An 18,281-nucleotide genomic window follows, 5' to 3' on the forward strand; every position below is an offset into this window, starting at 1 on the left:
CAGTTGGTCTTCTGGTGGTATCATGCTAATGCTGGACATCCACAAATAGGGGCGTATACAATCTGTCTGTTCGAAAATCTATTTGTATTATTGTATTTATTGAACTTCAAAACATTTGAAACTGGAGAGTATCCTCCATCTCTGATGTGACGGATTAGAAGTCTACTCTCAGTAATGGAGCCAGCAGGCTGGATATTTTAACAAAACATGAGAGTTGGTCTAAGACCTTCCTTATATAGTCCAGAGCCATCATTAAGGATAATAATTTTGTCTGGATCCACCAATCTGCCCGATTGTATGATTTAGTCAGGAGGTTGATGTGGAAGGTAGTTGTCCTGCTATACGCATAGAGTTCCGATCCGATATAGGTCGGGTACTCTGTCTATGTGTATATACTTTAAATACAGCCATGCCTGTGCTATCAATGTTAAGATTGTTGGCTACACACGGACGGGTATACAATGGTATTCAGAAAGAGTCGCCATTAACGTTGACTAAAACGTACATCGGTAATAATTAGATAAAATCACTGACCTCGTATGACAGGTACACTTTAGTGTATAAAGTCTTAACTGTTTAAAATATTCGCATATGTAAACATATGTGGAGGAACACGACATCATGGATTTACAAGGATTTTGTACAGACAGGTAAGTTAAATTAATACTTATTAATTCACACTAATTGTTTGTTCTATTAATGTTTTGTTAGGTTTTTTTCCAATATGCCCCCTTCCATTCTGAATATTTCAGGTTCCAACTTGTAGAAACATAACAGATAGTCGATTTACTTACCAATTATGTAAGATTGTATTTATGCTCAAAATGGTTGAAAAGTTGCCGTTGACAGTTAACTTATCCAGAGATGTGAAGACTAGTTAACACCTCTCCTGAAATACAAACATCAAACATATAATCATAGGTATCAATGTTCAGTACGTTTTAAGTTTGTAATGATATCATATAACACCAAATGTGCCTATATGCCAAGTCCCTGTTATACGCATGCTTCATATTTGATATTTAATCAACAGTATCATGTCGTCATTAACATATAGACTAGAAACTTGGACTCAATGAAGAGGAATTGGTCTATCCTCAACCATGATACATATATTGCGGTGGATACATAATATGTGAATTTTATAAATAATAATAAATATAATAAGCAATAAACAAAAACATGCCTCTTAATCATTTAAGTGACATCAATTAACCGGCCTTTTAAATAATCTAAAGATAGTCTCTGCACATCATTTTTGAGACAACTATAACTCAACAATGATTTACGTTTGTGTTATCCACGGGAAACTGAATTCCGAAATTCATGACAGGATTTCGCAGATAGCAATGTCTTCTAAAATACTATCTTTTATTAAAATGCAATATGATTACAAGCGCTTGTGAATCTCTGTCAAGAAAAAAGTTGAAAATCATATATATATAGTTTAGAATGTCTAAGATAGGCGATTTGATGCCCTAGAGTTCGAGGACCGGACTAAATTTGTAAATCTATGATAAGTAAAGAAGACATGAAAATTAGCTTTTTTACACATGTATAGATGAATTTCCTCCTAGCCAGCGCGTCACCCTGAACTGATTTGCCAGTTCACTAGCTGCACGCTCACTTTGCGGCATTACAGATGTGTCGCCTATTGGAGAGAGTTAACCGAGGGGAATCTTCTTCATATTGGCTTAGAGAGGCCCGTGACCTTCATAGTTATCCTGGTTCATTAACGCTGTCATTTTGTAAGATATTTTGTAATTTAACAATGTATGTACTGCGATACCAGTTTTTTTATCAAATGCTTATGTTTATTATTTACTTGCAGACATGTTATGGCTATCGTGCTGTCGGTGACCTTCATTCCTTCCGCTATCCTCCTAGTCATCAGTATGGAGTCGGACATTCTAGCAAACATCCCGCGGATGGTATCAGCCATTGGAATGCCACACAAAATCATTAATGATGTAACGGTACTTCAGCACACCAAATCAATGTCACGTCAAGTACATATCCAATTTTATAACCCTCCTGAGTGGTTTAACAAAAACATTGCTTTGAGAGGATGTCCGAGTAACTGTTCGATGTCTACTGGCAGTCGTCATTACCATGATAAAGATGTTGTCATCTTTTTCGGTCCTCGTCTTGGCCCAAAACCAGTGCCTAAGAAACGAGGTCAAATCTGGGTCCTTCATGGCAAGGAGGCACCTCCTAACCATAACCACATAACAAAATGGCGTGGGCTTTTTAACTGGACGATGACATATCGGCGGGATTCAGATTTCCCTCATATGTATGGAGAATTTCGAAGTGTTGATAATCCTTCTGCACGGCTACCAAACACAACCATGAAATTTGTCACTGTACATAATTCGACAAAATTCCCTAAACTTAAGAAAGTACCTTCCACAGCTTGGTTTGTGTCCCATTGTAGGACACAGAGTAAACGACAGGAGTACGTTAGGTCTCTTCGAGGCACGCATAGTGTGGATGTATTTGGAGCATGTGGTATCAATAGGTGCGACAAGAATAGAGATCGCCAATGTCTGTCACCATACAAGTTTTACTTATCATTCGAAAACTCCTTATGCAGGGATTACATTACAGAAAAGGCTTTTAAGATCTACTTTCACGAACATGACTCAGTGCCGATTACTCGTGGTTTTAAAGGGATGTACCAATTATATCTTCCACCTGGATCATTTATCGATACCAGTGATCACAGGGGTATCGACCATTTAGGACGCTTTCTTAACACTCTAAGTAAAAATCAAACATCACACTCACAATTTTTCAAATGGAGACTACATTACCAACCTAGAGTTGATCATTATTTTCCGTTTTGTGAACTTTGTAATCGAATGCAGAAGCCGGATGTTTATACGCGTTACCATAGACTATACCAGGATATCAACCAGTGGGTCTTTGGGTCACCTGATGACAAAATTTGTACCGAACCGACAGATCTACATAAATAAGTTGACTCTTTAAAATGATAGATCAAACTAAACTGGGCAGTCATCCCATCAGACAGTGTTTCTGCACTACAATTTATAGACACTGGAGATAGCTCAATGATCTGTCGATTTAAATTTGATTTTATGTTTATTACAAATATTAAATGAACAGGATATCGCTGTAGAACTATTGTATATCTCTTTCCACATTGGTGTTCCCGGCAATGAAAGAGCTGACAAACTAGAAAGCAAACAGGTAATCTCTTGATTATGACATTATTGACATTGATGTCGAACCGGAAGTCTAAGCATTGATTAAACAAACGATATAACAGTATATGGAATGTTTCGAGGAAAGACTTGTGTTGACTGGCAGCTGGATTTTAGATATTCGTACTGAACTTAACACATTGGTTTTAACTTATCTTTGGGATTGTGTTGATAAAGATACACATTTAATTATTTTGCCAAGACTTTTTGATATTGACAGGAATTATTGGCAAATATTCAAACAACTCAGAAAGGCTTCTGTTACCGAAATCTGATAGACAATTTTTCTTTACAATTATGTTTTTTTTTAAATAATAACTTATACTCGAAGCTTGCTTTAGACTTAGTTCAGATAATTTGAATATAAAATAGGAAAGATATAGAAACATTCAGAGGGACCTACGAATTTTGCAACTCAGATGACAATGGAGACGAATTTCTTTTTATTTTAAAGTGTAACTTTCATCGTGATCTAAAATGTCAGTGTATTAAACCATGATATTATAAAAGACCAAGTGTTTTCAAGTTGATTAAGCTTTTTACTACTTAAAACAGTAATGAAATGAATGACTTAGGTAAAATTCTGACTTTTTGTATAAAACGTCGTAATGGAATGTGATTAATTTTAGCTTGACGATAATCGCTATCTAAATGTAGAAAGTATTACTAATTAATCTCAATAACAAAACGAGTTTATATTGAACTTCTGAAAATATGGCATTTAGTTGCTGGGATTTTTGTACTTATTTCTGTAACCTTTAATTTTTAAAAAAAGGACAAGTACATGTTTCCCTTATTCAAAACACTTACTTTGTAAAATGAGTTAAAAATATGCCCAAGGCGAAATGGTGGAAATATTATTTCGTTCGATTTTGTCTGAACAATAAAATAATGACAGGGTTCATCACGATAAAGAGATAAATTTCTTTATTTCTTGAACAAACTTTACCTGATGACTTTACTAAAAATCCGTCATAGATTGGATATATCCATGCAATACATTTAAAGTAAAACTATGACACTGACACACAAATAGTATTGGGAGGATTAAACTACAGTCAAAGATACAAAAAACAATAACGCTAGAGATACAGTCAACACTGACACACAAATAGTATTAGGAGGATTAAACTACAGTCAAAGATACAAAAAACAATAACGCTAACGATACAAACAACACTGACACACAAATAGTGTTATATTTTAAAACAGTCAAAGATTTTACAAAAAACATAATGCTGGCAATCAACATTGACACACTTATTTATTAAAAAGATTCGACTTACAAAAAACAATAACCTAGAGATTTGATCCACGACACACTGATATTTTGGATTTGGTTGATTCTTTCAAAACTTCATTTAGAATATCGATCATTTTTTTCCAAATACTCGTACATCAGTATCGGTAATAATTTCTGACTTCAAAATTGCCTGTGAGGATTAAACTACAGCCCATGTCAAAAACATAATGTCTCTATGTGACACACAAATATCTGGGATGACAAGTCCCCCTTTTAAATTACAAAAATCATTAACTCTCTCTAAACTTTCTCACTTCCATTCCATATCAAAATATATATCAGACGATCAAATTCCTTCACTTGTTCTGAACTGATCGCCTGTGTACAGACTAAATATGTTATTTAGGATATTATCAATGTATTAATTACAGTAATTTTCTCAAATTTAAGACAGTTTTCCCTATTCTTTAACATATAATCTTAATCCACCGCAGAAATGAATTTTCAAATCCAAATTTCTCCAAACAGGTAATCATGAAGCTCCACTCTGTTGCGTCAATGGCCATAGAAAAATAAGATACGCGCGTCTTTAGTTTAAACATATTTTAATGCATAGAAAAAAGACAAAAGGACAGGGCACAAATTAGTACAACATTATTAACGTCCTCTCATACATATTTCAACTAAACATGAATATTGGCTTTACTGGGTAAGATGTTTAGTGAACTGAATACAACTAAAAACAAGCAGACAAAGGCGAGAGACGGAGGCGGAGAGAGAGAGGGGACGGGGAGAAAGAGAGAAATGTACAAGTGATATGATTTTTTATGGATCAAACCTTCCGCTGGTCTTTGTAAATCTTTGCACACTTCGAAACACATCAATATTGCTTTGTTTTTGTCAATTTGGGGATACCTGATAATTGACAATCTAGGTTGAGTTCATAGCCTTTATTCAAACCTTGAAATAACTCTACCCTATGGTGTCGATAATTAGGACATTCGCAGAAGAAATGATAGGCATTTCCACAAGGAGATCCGCAGATACAGGCAGGAATGTCAACCATTTTTAACTATAAAAAGAACATGATTAAGTGAACTACAATCATATTTTAACTTAGTATGAATAATTTTTAGTTTTGTTAAAATAAAATCGTTAGCATCTCTTAAGGGATATCTGGTATTTTGGTTAATTGTGTTAGGAAGAATTCTATTAAGAAAATCTGGAGTAAGGCCGTTTTTCATTTTATACAGTAATTGAAGTTTCCTTCTTTTTCTTCTCAAAGATAGTCTTTCTAATTCTGTCTCGACATAAAGAGAGTCGTTAGGAGCATAGGATGGGAGACCGGTGATGATGTGAGCTGCCTCACGTTGGCATTTTTCTAAACTTTCATTTTCAGTAACTGTATACTGCAGTAATTTTAAATCGACAAAGTTAAAGACGTATTTATTTTAAACAGGATTTCCCTTTTCAACATATCCTTTAGACTCCTAAGATCATTTATTTTCTTCGTGACAGAAGTATGCCTAGATCTCCCTATTTACCTTCTACGTTGAGAACCACTCCCCAATGTCTATGACTGTAACTAAAATTTAAAAGTTCTACACACGTCTATATTAATTGCTCGGTATAATCAATACTCTTTACTTTGGCTTATATTATATCCTATAAATCTATTCTTGGTGTATTCATTCTGATCGGTGCTAATTAGTTTCCCATAACCGGTTTAAACTTTGACGCTGAGACATATGCAGCTATTTTGCGTTCTATATTTAAAAGAGCTATGGGACTCTGATTTTCTAAATTTTGCTCACTTCCTTCTTTTTGTATCAAAGAGATCAAACCTATTTTTGTGAATTACTCATTTCTCCTTCATCATAACCTTAATTTAAAGCGTCAAGTAATTTATTCCCGATTAAACCCGAAAAATTTCTCTAAAATCCCAAACTGAATCCACCGTATCCTGCACTTGTGTTTAGTTTCATCTTATTTATGGCCGTTTTGCATTACTCTATTATTAAAACCCCTTTCTGTAAATACCCTTCTAAATTAGTTTTGTCGAGCTTTGAAGTTTCATCAAATTAGCGCATACGCAGAGACATTGTTTACAACCTCCGGGAGACAATGATACGGGCTAGGTCATTCCTTTTATTGCTTGTTTCCTTTGTTTCGAACATCTTTTTTATAATGAACAAAAATGTTTTTACTTTTACATTTTACTTGTTACTTACAAATTTTTATCGGTTGTGATATGGAATTTTGTCTGTTCAAAAACAACCATGAGAGTACAATAATTCTACTCCACTACGACGCTTGTGCTCAAGAGTTACCTCCCTTCAGTCAGACGAAGAATGATCATACGTCTGGAAACCATAAGGGGGATAACTCTAAACGAATTTTTATATCATTTGGGGAAAACACAGGTATTGTATATAAATTCCTCGATTTATTATAATTTTGAAAATATGTTTTATGAAACAAACTCACGGTGAATGATTTTGTTGGTCAGTACAACTTCTGAAAACGGAAAAAGTATACCACAAAATCTCTTCGTTTGAGTCAACCTCCTGTCCTCGAACTATGCGACGACAAAATACCTTTATAAAGTCACATGTTCAATTTGAAATTTGATCATGTAAGTGAATAATAAAAATGAAATATATAAAGTCAATAAAAAAGAAAACAGCATTCAATTAACAGACATGATAGAAAGATATATACATACATAGATATAGTCACCTATTTGTTGTGTCAGTTTCCAAACATTTTGTCCGAGTCCATTTGACTGTAAAATTACCATTACAAGTTTCCATTTCACTAACGTAAAATTTCTACTTATTTAATTCTGTACAGAGTGGCAATGAGAACATACTTGCCGGAAGAAGATTTTGTAAAGACTCTCTTTAGAGGACAGAACACGTTGCTTTGTTATGATAATGAGACGATGGACACGGAATTTGTTTCCGACTGTGCATTCTATCTAAGAACATGTGCAAACCTATATTTCAGTGCCGTCAGTGCGATTAACTGAGCCAATTTCCGAGATATGAAATATGCTGAACTTCTGGTTAATTTCACTTTGTAAATTATCTTTATTTTTTTGTGCTCTCGTTTATATGAGGAATAAAGACATGATGATGATGATGATGATGATGATGATGACCAAAAAAACATTTGCACTAAACATCGTAACAATGAGGATTAGTTTCTGTCTTGTATTGATCATGATATCAAAAGACAATGATGAGCCTGAATTAGAACAGATTTTCTTTCTTCTGTCTAAATGTGGCAAAATGGTTGACATCGAATTCTTAGGTCATCAGTTTACACATTTATTGTTTATTTCAGCACACCTCGATAATACCAAACTCTGATCTTTTGTGATTGAAGGCGTTCCAGAACAATTTCAACTGGAAATATACCTTTTTGTGACAATTTCCAAACTTCTGTAGAGGCAGGTTTCAACTTAAATACAATATCATTATACTTGGTGATATTAGTGTTAAAATGTTTCACGTTGGGAACTTCATGATATTGCTATTATTTATAAGTTAAACAACAGGGGGTAGGAGTGAACATTTTCAAGTATATATTGTATTCTGATATATAGAGTTTGACCTGATGGTGTAACCTGGACGATCGCGACTCCCAAAGAATGGCTAAAACAACCAAAATACAATATATACAAGTTTATTACACAATATACACATAACAAGATATATCTCCTATCCTAATTCAGCACACTTCACTCCCTCACTCATAACCTCACTTACACTATAAGTATAGAAATATATATTAAAGTCTATACAGCCAAGCATCTATACATGGTAAAGACTCTGAAAAACGTCTCTGGATGACCTGCTTATAAAACGTTACATCAGTCAGCAAATTTTCACCGGATTGAATAAATGTCCTCCCTCTTAACAGATCCAATGACGCACCAAGTACTGTCCACAAAGGACATCTCAATAATTGTCCACACAGGACATCTCAGGACTGCCCACACAGGATATCTTCATAATGGTCCACACAGGACATCTTTATAATTGTCCACAAAGGACAGCATATACAGTAGATAGGTCTGTCTACCTCCAGACTGTACACCACAACAGTCCACACCAGGCCTCATATGTTTACAGAACTGCCCACACAGGACATGGTATCAGGCTACACTGCCTTGCCCACACAGTACGTTAGCAACAGCTGTCTTGGCCCACATAGGACACAAACATGTACCATCTCTGTACCAGAAGTATCATCATAGTCCTCACTAACATCATGGGGTAGAACGCAAACTGTATTTTGCGCTGGCTAACCCCATACATGCAATTATCGACCTGCCGAAATCTACACCGCTGCTCTCGCTTACATGTACATTTCCTTTCTCCCGAGACTAAATTCAAATATAAAGAACTCGGATCCGGAGAATCCGTAATTAACTCTTTTACGTGGAATTATTAAGAAAAACAGTAGACAGTATTTAGTTTAGTTGGGACTGTGACAGATGGCTTCACGTGAAAACGGCACATAGTTTTAGAGACAATATCGATAATTTTCTGAAAGATTATGTTTACGTGGAGCTCTTTCTTAATATGTAATTGATGGTGTTTGACTAGGTTCTGTTTTAGAGTCATGTTCATTCTTCTGTATATTAATGATAGCTATGAAATCTTATTTTCAATGTTCAAAGTGCAAATGATACTTCGACTCGCATATTTTTCAAAAGTGCAGAAATCGATCATGATATGGACCATGGTTTAGCAGCTATTAATCAATCACAAGTCGAAGAAATGGAACGTAATTTTTTCTCTTAATAAAACTTACGTTTCAAGTTAATGGTTAATAGAAATATTGGTTGCGAAAATGACATTTGATAACACAACAGTTACAAAAAATAGTTACACACAAATACTTAATGGTAACTTAAAATTAAAAAAAATGCAAGTGGGGAAAACAAACTCGAATATTGTCAAATTGATAAAGTTAGTCTAAAGTTCTGTTACTTGCTAGGCTTATATTCCATATTGAAAACGTACCTTTTAACCAATAAATAGATGTCCTTGTAATTACTTTACATCCAGATTTTCTCTTTTCATTCTGACGACCGTTTAACAGCTACATTTACATTTCACATAATTAACATGTCTATGTTATTATACCATACAGGATTTACCCCTGTAAGTGTATTTATTGGAAGAGCTTTAAAAAACCTTAATCATCTGACTGGTTTACATGAAGAATCTGCAATGCATGTTGGAGGCGACGTGAATAGCCCCGGTGTCACGTACATCAACATGTCACAAAAGTGACGTCATATCATTGTCTTGTGGCTAAGAATGAAGACTGAGTTAATAGGAGACTAAAATGCAAAGGTCTAAATTTATACTCATTGTTTTCGTATTAATGTCAGAAAACGTTGATAATGAGCCACTAACTTACCACATGTTCCTATTACCATATGTAGATTTTTCTGTGAATAAAAGTATAATTATACCTTAGAAATAGACTATTTGTTGTTAATTTCAATGAAAATTGGACCAATTATCGGAACTGACCTGCGTCATTCATTAACCGAGATTTTAGCTGGACAGTTTAATAGTGTCTCTGACAACATTAATTTTTCAAAGCGACTGGTTACTGACTATATTGTTTTTTCGAAGGGTGATATTTTTCTATTTGAAATTTAATTCAGAGTAAGAAGAATGTCAATTTATCTTCACGAACCAATACGTATGACGGTCTTACAACTATCGTTACAAATCACTCCTTTAACTGGGTAGTCTTATTATCATGTTAGACAGACAGTACGAGTTAGTTCCCTTTGGACACCAGTTCACTTTGCTGACATCAGTTTGTGTCACTCTAGTAAGTAACTTGTCTAACACGTGTTACATCATGTGTTTTACTGTTAATAAATGAACGTTACGTTGTTCTCGTCATCATTAACTTACGTGGCACTAATCTATGTATATACATTAAATTGTTTTATACGACGAATGCAGATAAGGAAACTCCTTGAACAATAAAATCTAATTCACTCGGCCAGGTATAAATGCATGTTATCTCACTGTAAAATTTGTTACATTGCTACAGTATGATCTACAGAAAATGAAGTCGGTGGATTGGTGATAACTAAGGATGGTAATGGAACAACGATACAAGGTATAACAATGTCAATAACACCACGGTACATATCATAACTTACAATGTCAGTAACACCACGGTACATATCATAACTTACAATGTCAATAACACCACGGTACATATCATACCTTACAATGTCAGTAACAATTACAATGTCAGACAGACACATCCAACCCCCAGCAGACACACACATATCCAACCCATACCATACAAACACATCCAACCCCCACCAGACACACACACACCCAACCCACACCATACACACATATTCAACCCACACCAGACACACACATCCAACCCCCACCATACACACACATATCCAACCCCCACCAGACACACACACATCCAACCCACACCAGACACACACACATCCAACCCCCACCAGACACACACACATCCAACCCCCAACGGACACACACATCCAACCCCCACCGGACACACAATTCCATCCCCCACCGGACACACACATCCAACCCCCACCAGACACACACATCCACCCCCACCAGACACACACATCCAACCCCCACCAGACACACACACACCCCTACCAAACACACACATCCAACACCAGACACACACACATCCAACCCCCACCAGACACACACACATCCAACCCCCACCAGACACACACACATCCAACCCCCACCGGACACACACATCCAACCAGACACACCAGACACACACACACACAACCAACCCCCACCAGACACACACACACACACAGACACACACACATCCAACCCACACCAGACACACACCACACACACACACACACACACACCAGACACACACACACACACACACACACCAGACACACCACCACCACACACAACATCCAACCACCAGACACACACATCCACACACACACATCCAACCCCCACCAGACACACACACACACCAGACACACACATCCAACCCCCCCACCACACACACACACATCCAGACACACACACACCAGACACACACATCCAACCCCCACCAGACACACACATCCAACCACCACCAGACACACACATACAACCCCCACCAGACACACACACATCCAACCCCCACCAGACACACACACATCCAACCCCCACCAGACACACACATCCAACCCCCACCAGACACACACATCCAACCCCCACCAGACACACACACATCCAACACACACACACCACCACACACACACATCCAACACACCACACCAGACACACACACACACACACACACATCCAACACCAGACACACACCCCCACCAGACACACACACATCCAACCCCCACCAGACACACACACACCCACACACATCCAACCCCCACCAGACACACACACCAACCCCCACCACACACACACACATCCAACCACACACCACCAGACACACACACACACACCCCCACCACACACACACATCCAACCCCCACCAGACACACACATCCAACCCCCAGACACACACACACACCCCCACCAGACACACACACACCAGACACCCCACCACCACCAGACACACACACATCCAACCACCACCAGACACACACATCCAACAGACACACACACATCCAACCCCCAGACACACACACATCCAACCCCCACCAGACACACACATCCAACCCCCACCAGACACACACACACCCCCACCAACACACACACACACACACACAACCCCCACCACACACACACATACACACACACCCACACCAGACACACACATCCAACCCCCACCAGACACACACACACATCCAACCCCCACCACACACACACACACACCCCCACCAGACACACACACACACCCCACCACACACACACACACATACACACACACACACACACATCCACACACCCCCACCAGACACACACACATCCAACCACCACCAGACACACACCTACAACCCACACCAGACACACACATTCAACCCCCACCAGACACACACATCCAACCCCGACCAGACACACACATCCAACCCCTACCAAACACACACATCCAACCCAAACCAGACACACACATCCAACCCCCACCAGACACACACACATCAGACACACCCCCACCATACACACACATCCAACCCACACCAGACACACACATATCCAACCCCCACCAGACACACACACATCCAACCCCCACCAGACACACACATCCAACCCACACCAGACACACACACATCCAACCCCCACCAGACACACACACATCCAACCCCCACCAGACACACACATCCAACCCCCACCAGACACACACACATCCAACCCACACCAGACACACACACATCCAACCCCCACCAGACACACACACATCCAACCCCCACCAGACACACACATCCACCCCCACCGGACACACACACATCCAACCCCCACCAGACACACACACATCCAACCCTCACCAGACACACACATCCAACCCCACTAGACACACACATATCCAACCCCCACCAGACACACACATCCAACCCCCACCAGACACACACACATCCAACCCCCACCAGACACACACACATCCAACCCCCACCACACATACACACATCCAACCCCCACCATACACACACATCCATCCCCCACCGGACACACACATCCAACCCCCACCAGACACACACACATCCAACCCCCACCATACAAACACATCAAACCCCCACCAGACACACACATCCAACCCCCACCAGACACACACACACACCAGACACACACACATCCACCCCACCACACACACACATCCAACCCCCACCACACACACACACACACACACACAACCCCACCTGACACACACACATCCAACCCCCACCAGACACACACATCCAACCCCCACCGGACACACACACATCCAACCCCCCCCCACCATACCACCACACACACACACATCCAACCCCCACCAGACACACACATCCAACCCCCACCATACACACACATCCAACCCCCACCAGACACACACATCCAACCCCCACCAGACACACACATCCAACCCCCACCAGACACACACACACACACACACACACATCCAACCCCCACCACACACACACATCCAACCCCCACCAGACACACACACATCCAACCCCCACCAGAAACACACACATCCAACTCCCACCAGACACACACACATCCAACCCCCACCACACACACACATCCAACCCCCACCACACACACACACACACACATCCAACCCCCAGGACACACACATCCAACCCCCACACATACACACACAGGCAGACACACACATCCCCCACCAGACACACACACACACACACACATCCAAACACACACACACACACACAGCACCACACACACACATACACACATCCAACACCACACACAGACAGACACACACACAGACAGACACACATACAGACAGACACACATACAGACAGACACACACACAGACAGACACACACACAGACACACAGACCCACCAGACACACACATCCAACCCCCATAACCCGTCTAAATATTCATCTTTATTTATTTTATGTGGGTCCGCTACCATTGGTGATTTTCAGGTTGTTTGTGGAATTGTTGTATTATATATATATATATAGACAGACAGACAGACAGACAGACAGGCAGACAGACAGACAGACAGACAGACAGACAGACAGGCAGGCAGGCAGGCAGACAGACAGACAGACAGATATATAGATAGATATATAGATAGATATATAGATAGATATAGATAGATATATATATATATAGATAGATATATATATATATATAGATAGATATATATAGATAGATATATATATATATATATATATAGATAGATAGATAGATAGATAGATAGATAGATAGATAGATAGATAGATAGATAGATAGATAGATAGATAGATAGTTATATTTAGTTTATTTGATTTTTAGCCGCGTTGGTCGACTAGTGGTCAATCTCGAGCCGACTTGGTTACTTCTGTGTCAAAAGTTGATGTAATAATTGACGATATAAGAACCAGTCTGACGCCTGATATTAAATTTCCGTCAAACAGCAAGCATCTGCTTTGTAAAGTGTCGCTCTCGGACAAAGACAATCTTCATCAATAAAGTAATACAACTTCATTTTAATTATTTATTATTTTCTGTAAAATTGTGGGTAGCGGAATTTTATTTTCTACAATTATCCACACAACAGGTTGTAATAACGTGCACTTATTTCGACCGATTCTGTGTGATTTTAGATGCAGTTATAAATATTTCAGCGACAGGTCGAGCCCGGCACACGTCACGCGTAGCACATTCATTACGTACCCCCTTCCATCGCTATTCGCCAGCTTTCGCGTTCATCATGGATCGATGCGCCCATAACATTACTTGTCTTTTTCACCATCAATGTTTTATCGTCAAGTCCCGTTATACAGACGGCACCGATTTCAGCTGATAAATGTAGTTCTGGCGCAGGTGGCAAGGAGGCGTAATCTTACATCTGTCTTTTATATATAAAATATATAGAAAAAGTGTAATATGGAGTAAAAATGACAAATTTGTATTCTGTCATTTACGACAAAAAAGCAGTAAATGGAATAATAAAAATCTGAAAATAAATTTATGGAACATTCATGTTTGTGATAAGGAAATTAGACATACAGAAAAATATGCTTTGGCAAGGATATAATTATTTATATTCGATTTTTAAAGGTCGTAAATATTTCAAATCTAATTTCAGAAGTAATAGATATTGATAAAATTAAAAACATGGATTTGAATTGAAAAGAATGATTACATATAAACAGCACGAACCAGGATGCCCTGCAAGCACCAACACATCATTTTAATGTATTTATTAACGGTCGAAGTGTGGGGCGAACATGCTGGAGCATAACTTAAAAACAATATGTTTTATTTACTTCCCCCTCTAAATACATTGATATCTTCATCATCCCAACTGTATATTACACCCAATTATAAGTATCCGGTTCGGACGGGTATAGGAACTGCGGACGCATACACTCACATATCTCACTTGCACTGGTCGGCTAATCCCGGAAGTTTACAATGTGTTGGCTTTTAGCCATTTATAAACACTACAAGTACATCGTCAAGAAGTGAATGTGTAGCTATTCTGGACGTCGATGTAATCTCATATTATTGTATTATCAATTTCAATCATGTCATATCAGTGACATAGCACAGCTGATCAATAATCCTGACAGCCCTGGATACCTCCCTCCCGCCGATCCAACATACTCCCCGGCCTCTCTCTCTCTCTCTCTCTCTCTCTCTCTCTCTCTCTCTCTCTCTCTCCCTCCCTCACCCTTTCCCTCTCCCTCCCCTCCTCCTCCCTCTCCCTCTCCCTCTCTGTCTCTCTCTCTCTGTCTCTCTCTCTCTCTCTCTCTCTCTCTCTCTCTCTCTCTCTCTCTCTCTCTCTCTCTCTCTCTCTCTCTCTCTCTCTCTCTCTCTCTCTCTCTCTCTCTCTCTCTCTCTCTCCTCTCTCTCTCTCTCTCTCTCTCTCTCTCTCTCTCTCTCTCTCTCTGTCTCTCTCTCTGTCTCTCTCTCTCTCTCTCTCTCTCTCTCTCTCTCTCTCTCTCTCTCTCTCTCTCTCTCTCTCTCTCTCTCTCTCTCTCTCTCTCTCTCTCTCTCTCTCTCTCTCTCTGTCTGTAATCATCCGTGTTTTTGTTATAAAATTAACTATAGTTATATTGTTATGTTTGAAATCATTTATGTATATATTTGCTTTATGAAGGGAAGTGTTAAATTCAATATTAATAAGCAACACTCAATGCCTGTGTAATAATTTCCAATGAAATATATTTACACTATGTGGACCGGTTATCGATTTCATTCGTGATAAGAATGTGTCAAAATAAGTCTAAAATCTCGAGCCACTTTGATCAAAACTTATCTATTTACCATGTGATCACACATGTTTGTACTGCTGTGTATAAATGTTTGTGTATAATTAAGGAATATTTGTATGTTTATTGACAAAGAAAGCGATCGTTATCAGATCTGTCTGTTTGGTTCCGTTAACTGTCAAACCATCAATTTTGTCTCTATTGAGGTGAAGGCCTTTATCATATATATGGTATTATACTGCCCTCGTGATTAGTGAGAATATGGAAGACCTGTTTAGACACAAATTAACTACTGAAGGTTTAGTGACAATTAATAGTTTCTCAGTCATATTATATTGTTGCTTTTAATTCTCAGTTCTTTTATACATTTCCTCCAGTAGCTAATATCAACAAAGCTACTCCACCTTCTACGTTGTAGATGACATTATAAAGAGTTAAACACACAATTTTCGACAATTTCCGTCCCATTGTCTATTCGCTAAATGAAATGTAGGTTCTGAAGAGTCGACAGGGGTACTAGATTCCATTGCCAGGTCAGTTGACCATATAAAGAGGGGGCCCAACATAGAATTAATTGCAACAGAATTCATTTTGTGCAGTTAATGCATCAAAGTCTCTAAAATGTGCTCATTTTGATAGGGAACATAACATCAGTGGGAAGTTTAGGGGCGATTTTTTATAGAAGTGCACAATCTGTACCAAATGCTGTCAAAACCTGGAATCGTGAGGTTATACAGATAATCCATGCAAGGGAGATAACTGTAGTCGAATCGAAATGTTTAATGTGGGAATGCGATAAAAAAAATGAGCATTTAACGTGAATATTCGTGAATGATTCAAATTTGGTTTGTTTCAAGTTAATTCGAAACCCGATTACTGTATAAGACCAACCATTATAAATTTCTACATGACAATGTTTCTAGATGATTTGAATATTGAACATAGACAGTAAAGAATGAGGAATCTTACTCTCTCATGGCAGACAAACTGACTGTACTTTACAACGTTAGATTCCTCGGGGTTTTTTATAAGTACCCTAGTAACAGTCGCTTGCTACAAGTGTATGAAGACCCAAGATATTCAGCAAGACCATGAGCACTAAGGAGACTTCATCTTCTGTACTCGCATTTCTTCCTTTCCGTTTCAACAAACATGGTGTCCCGTAGCCATGTGTCTCGTCATTCAATGTGTCTCATGATCACGTGTTTCCTCACGCAAGTTGTCTTATGCTCATGTGTCTCCTCATTGAAGTTGTCTTATGACCAAGTGTCTCATGATACAAGTTGTCGCATGACTATGTGTCTCCTCACGTAAGTAGTCACATAGCCACGTGTCTCCTATTATTGTCATGGCTTTGTTTTTCAGTATAGACGGACCAGTATTGTACGTATCATTGAACTAGCGGATGTAGATGGTGTAAGTGACTAGATGGTGTATTGCAAATAATTACTAAAAATAGTTCCTTTTGCGGAGAGTTACATTTTAATGTAGAGTTAATCTGTGTAAGCACTCAATCGTTCACAAATAAAAAATGATTTAATTACGGTTCCCAGACTCCAGCTGTACATGGGCAACAGGAACCCAGGCTTGACATAACACGTCTACCTGCTGACGTACAGCCCACGTCATCCGGCAATCCAATGATATGTAGTCTACAATTAATCCGTCTACGCTGATATATAGTTTTAATCACACCAAAGGTTGTTTAGGGGTATTCACAGGTAAAACAAATTTAGGACGAATTCCAACGATTACAAAATGAAAAATTGCCCAGATTGAAAAGGATAGAATTGTTGGCGAGTGTATGTTAGAGAAAATGGTCGATATGACCCGACCTCAACCCAGCATTCCGCGAGACATATCTGGCTATTTATTGGTATCATATCAACGTGACCTCTTCGGTTATAGAAGATCACAAACAATTAAC

At 38.9% G+C, this 18,281-nt stretch overlaps 1 protein-coding gene across 1 annotated transcript; it reads left to right on the forward strand.

Moving 5' to 3' along the window:
* Positions 1-621: 621 nt before the first annotated feature.
* On the forward strand, positions 622-2,981 carry LOC132550268 (alpha-(1,3)-fucosyltransferase C-like). The gene is made up of 2 exons (XM_060214314.1): positions 622-650; positions 1,832-2,981. The coding sequence occupies exons 1-2, from the start codon at positions 622-624 to the stop codon at positions 2,979-2,981; spliced, it is 1,179 nt and encodes a 392-aa protein (XP_060070297.1).
* Positions 2,982-18,281: the final 15,300 nt, after the last annotated feature.

Source organism: Ylistrum balloti, unplaced genomic scaffold (assembly GCF_031769215.1).
Source record: "Ylistrum balloti isolate Yb309-2 unplaced genomic scaffold, AGI_CSIRO_Ybal_v1 Utg370114, whole genome shotgun sequence".
Taxonomy (NCBI): domain Eukaryota; kingdom Metazoa; phylum Mollusca; class Bivalvia; order Pectinida; family Pectinidae; genus Ylistrum; species Ylistrum balloti.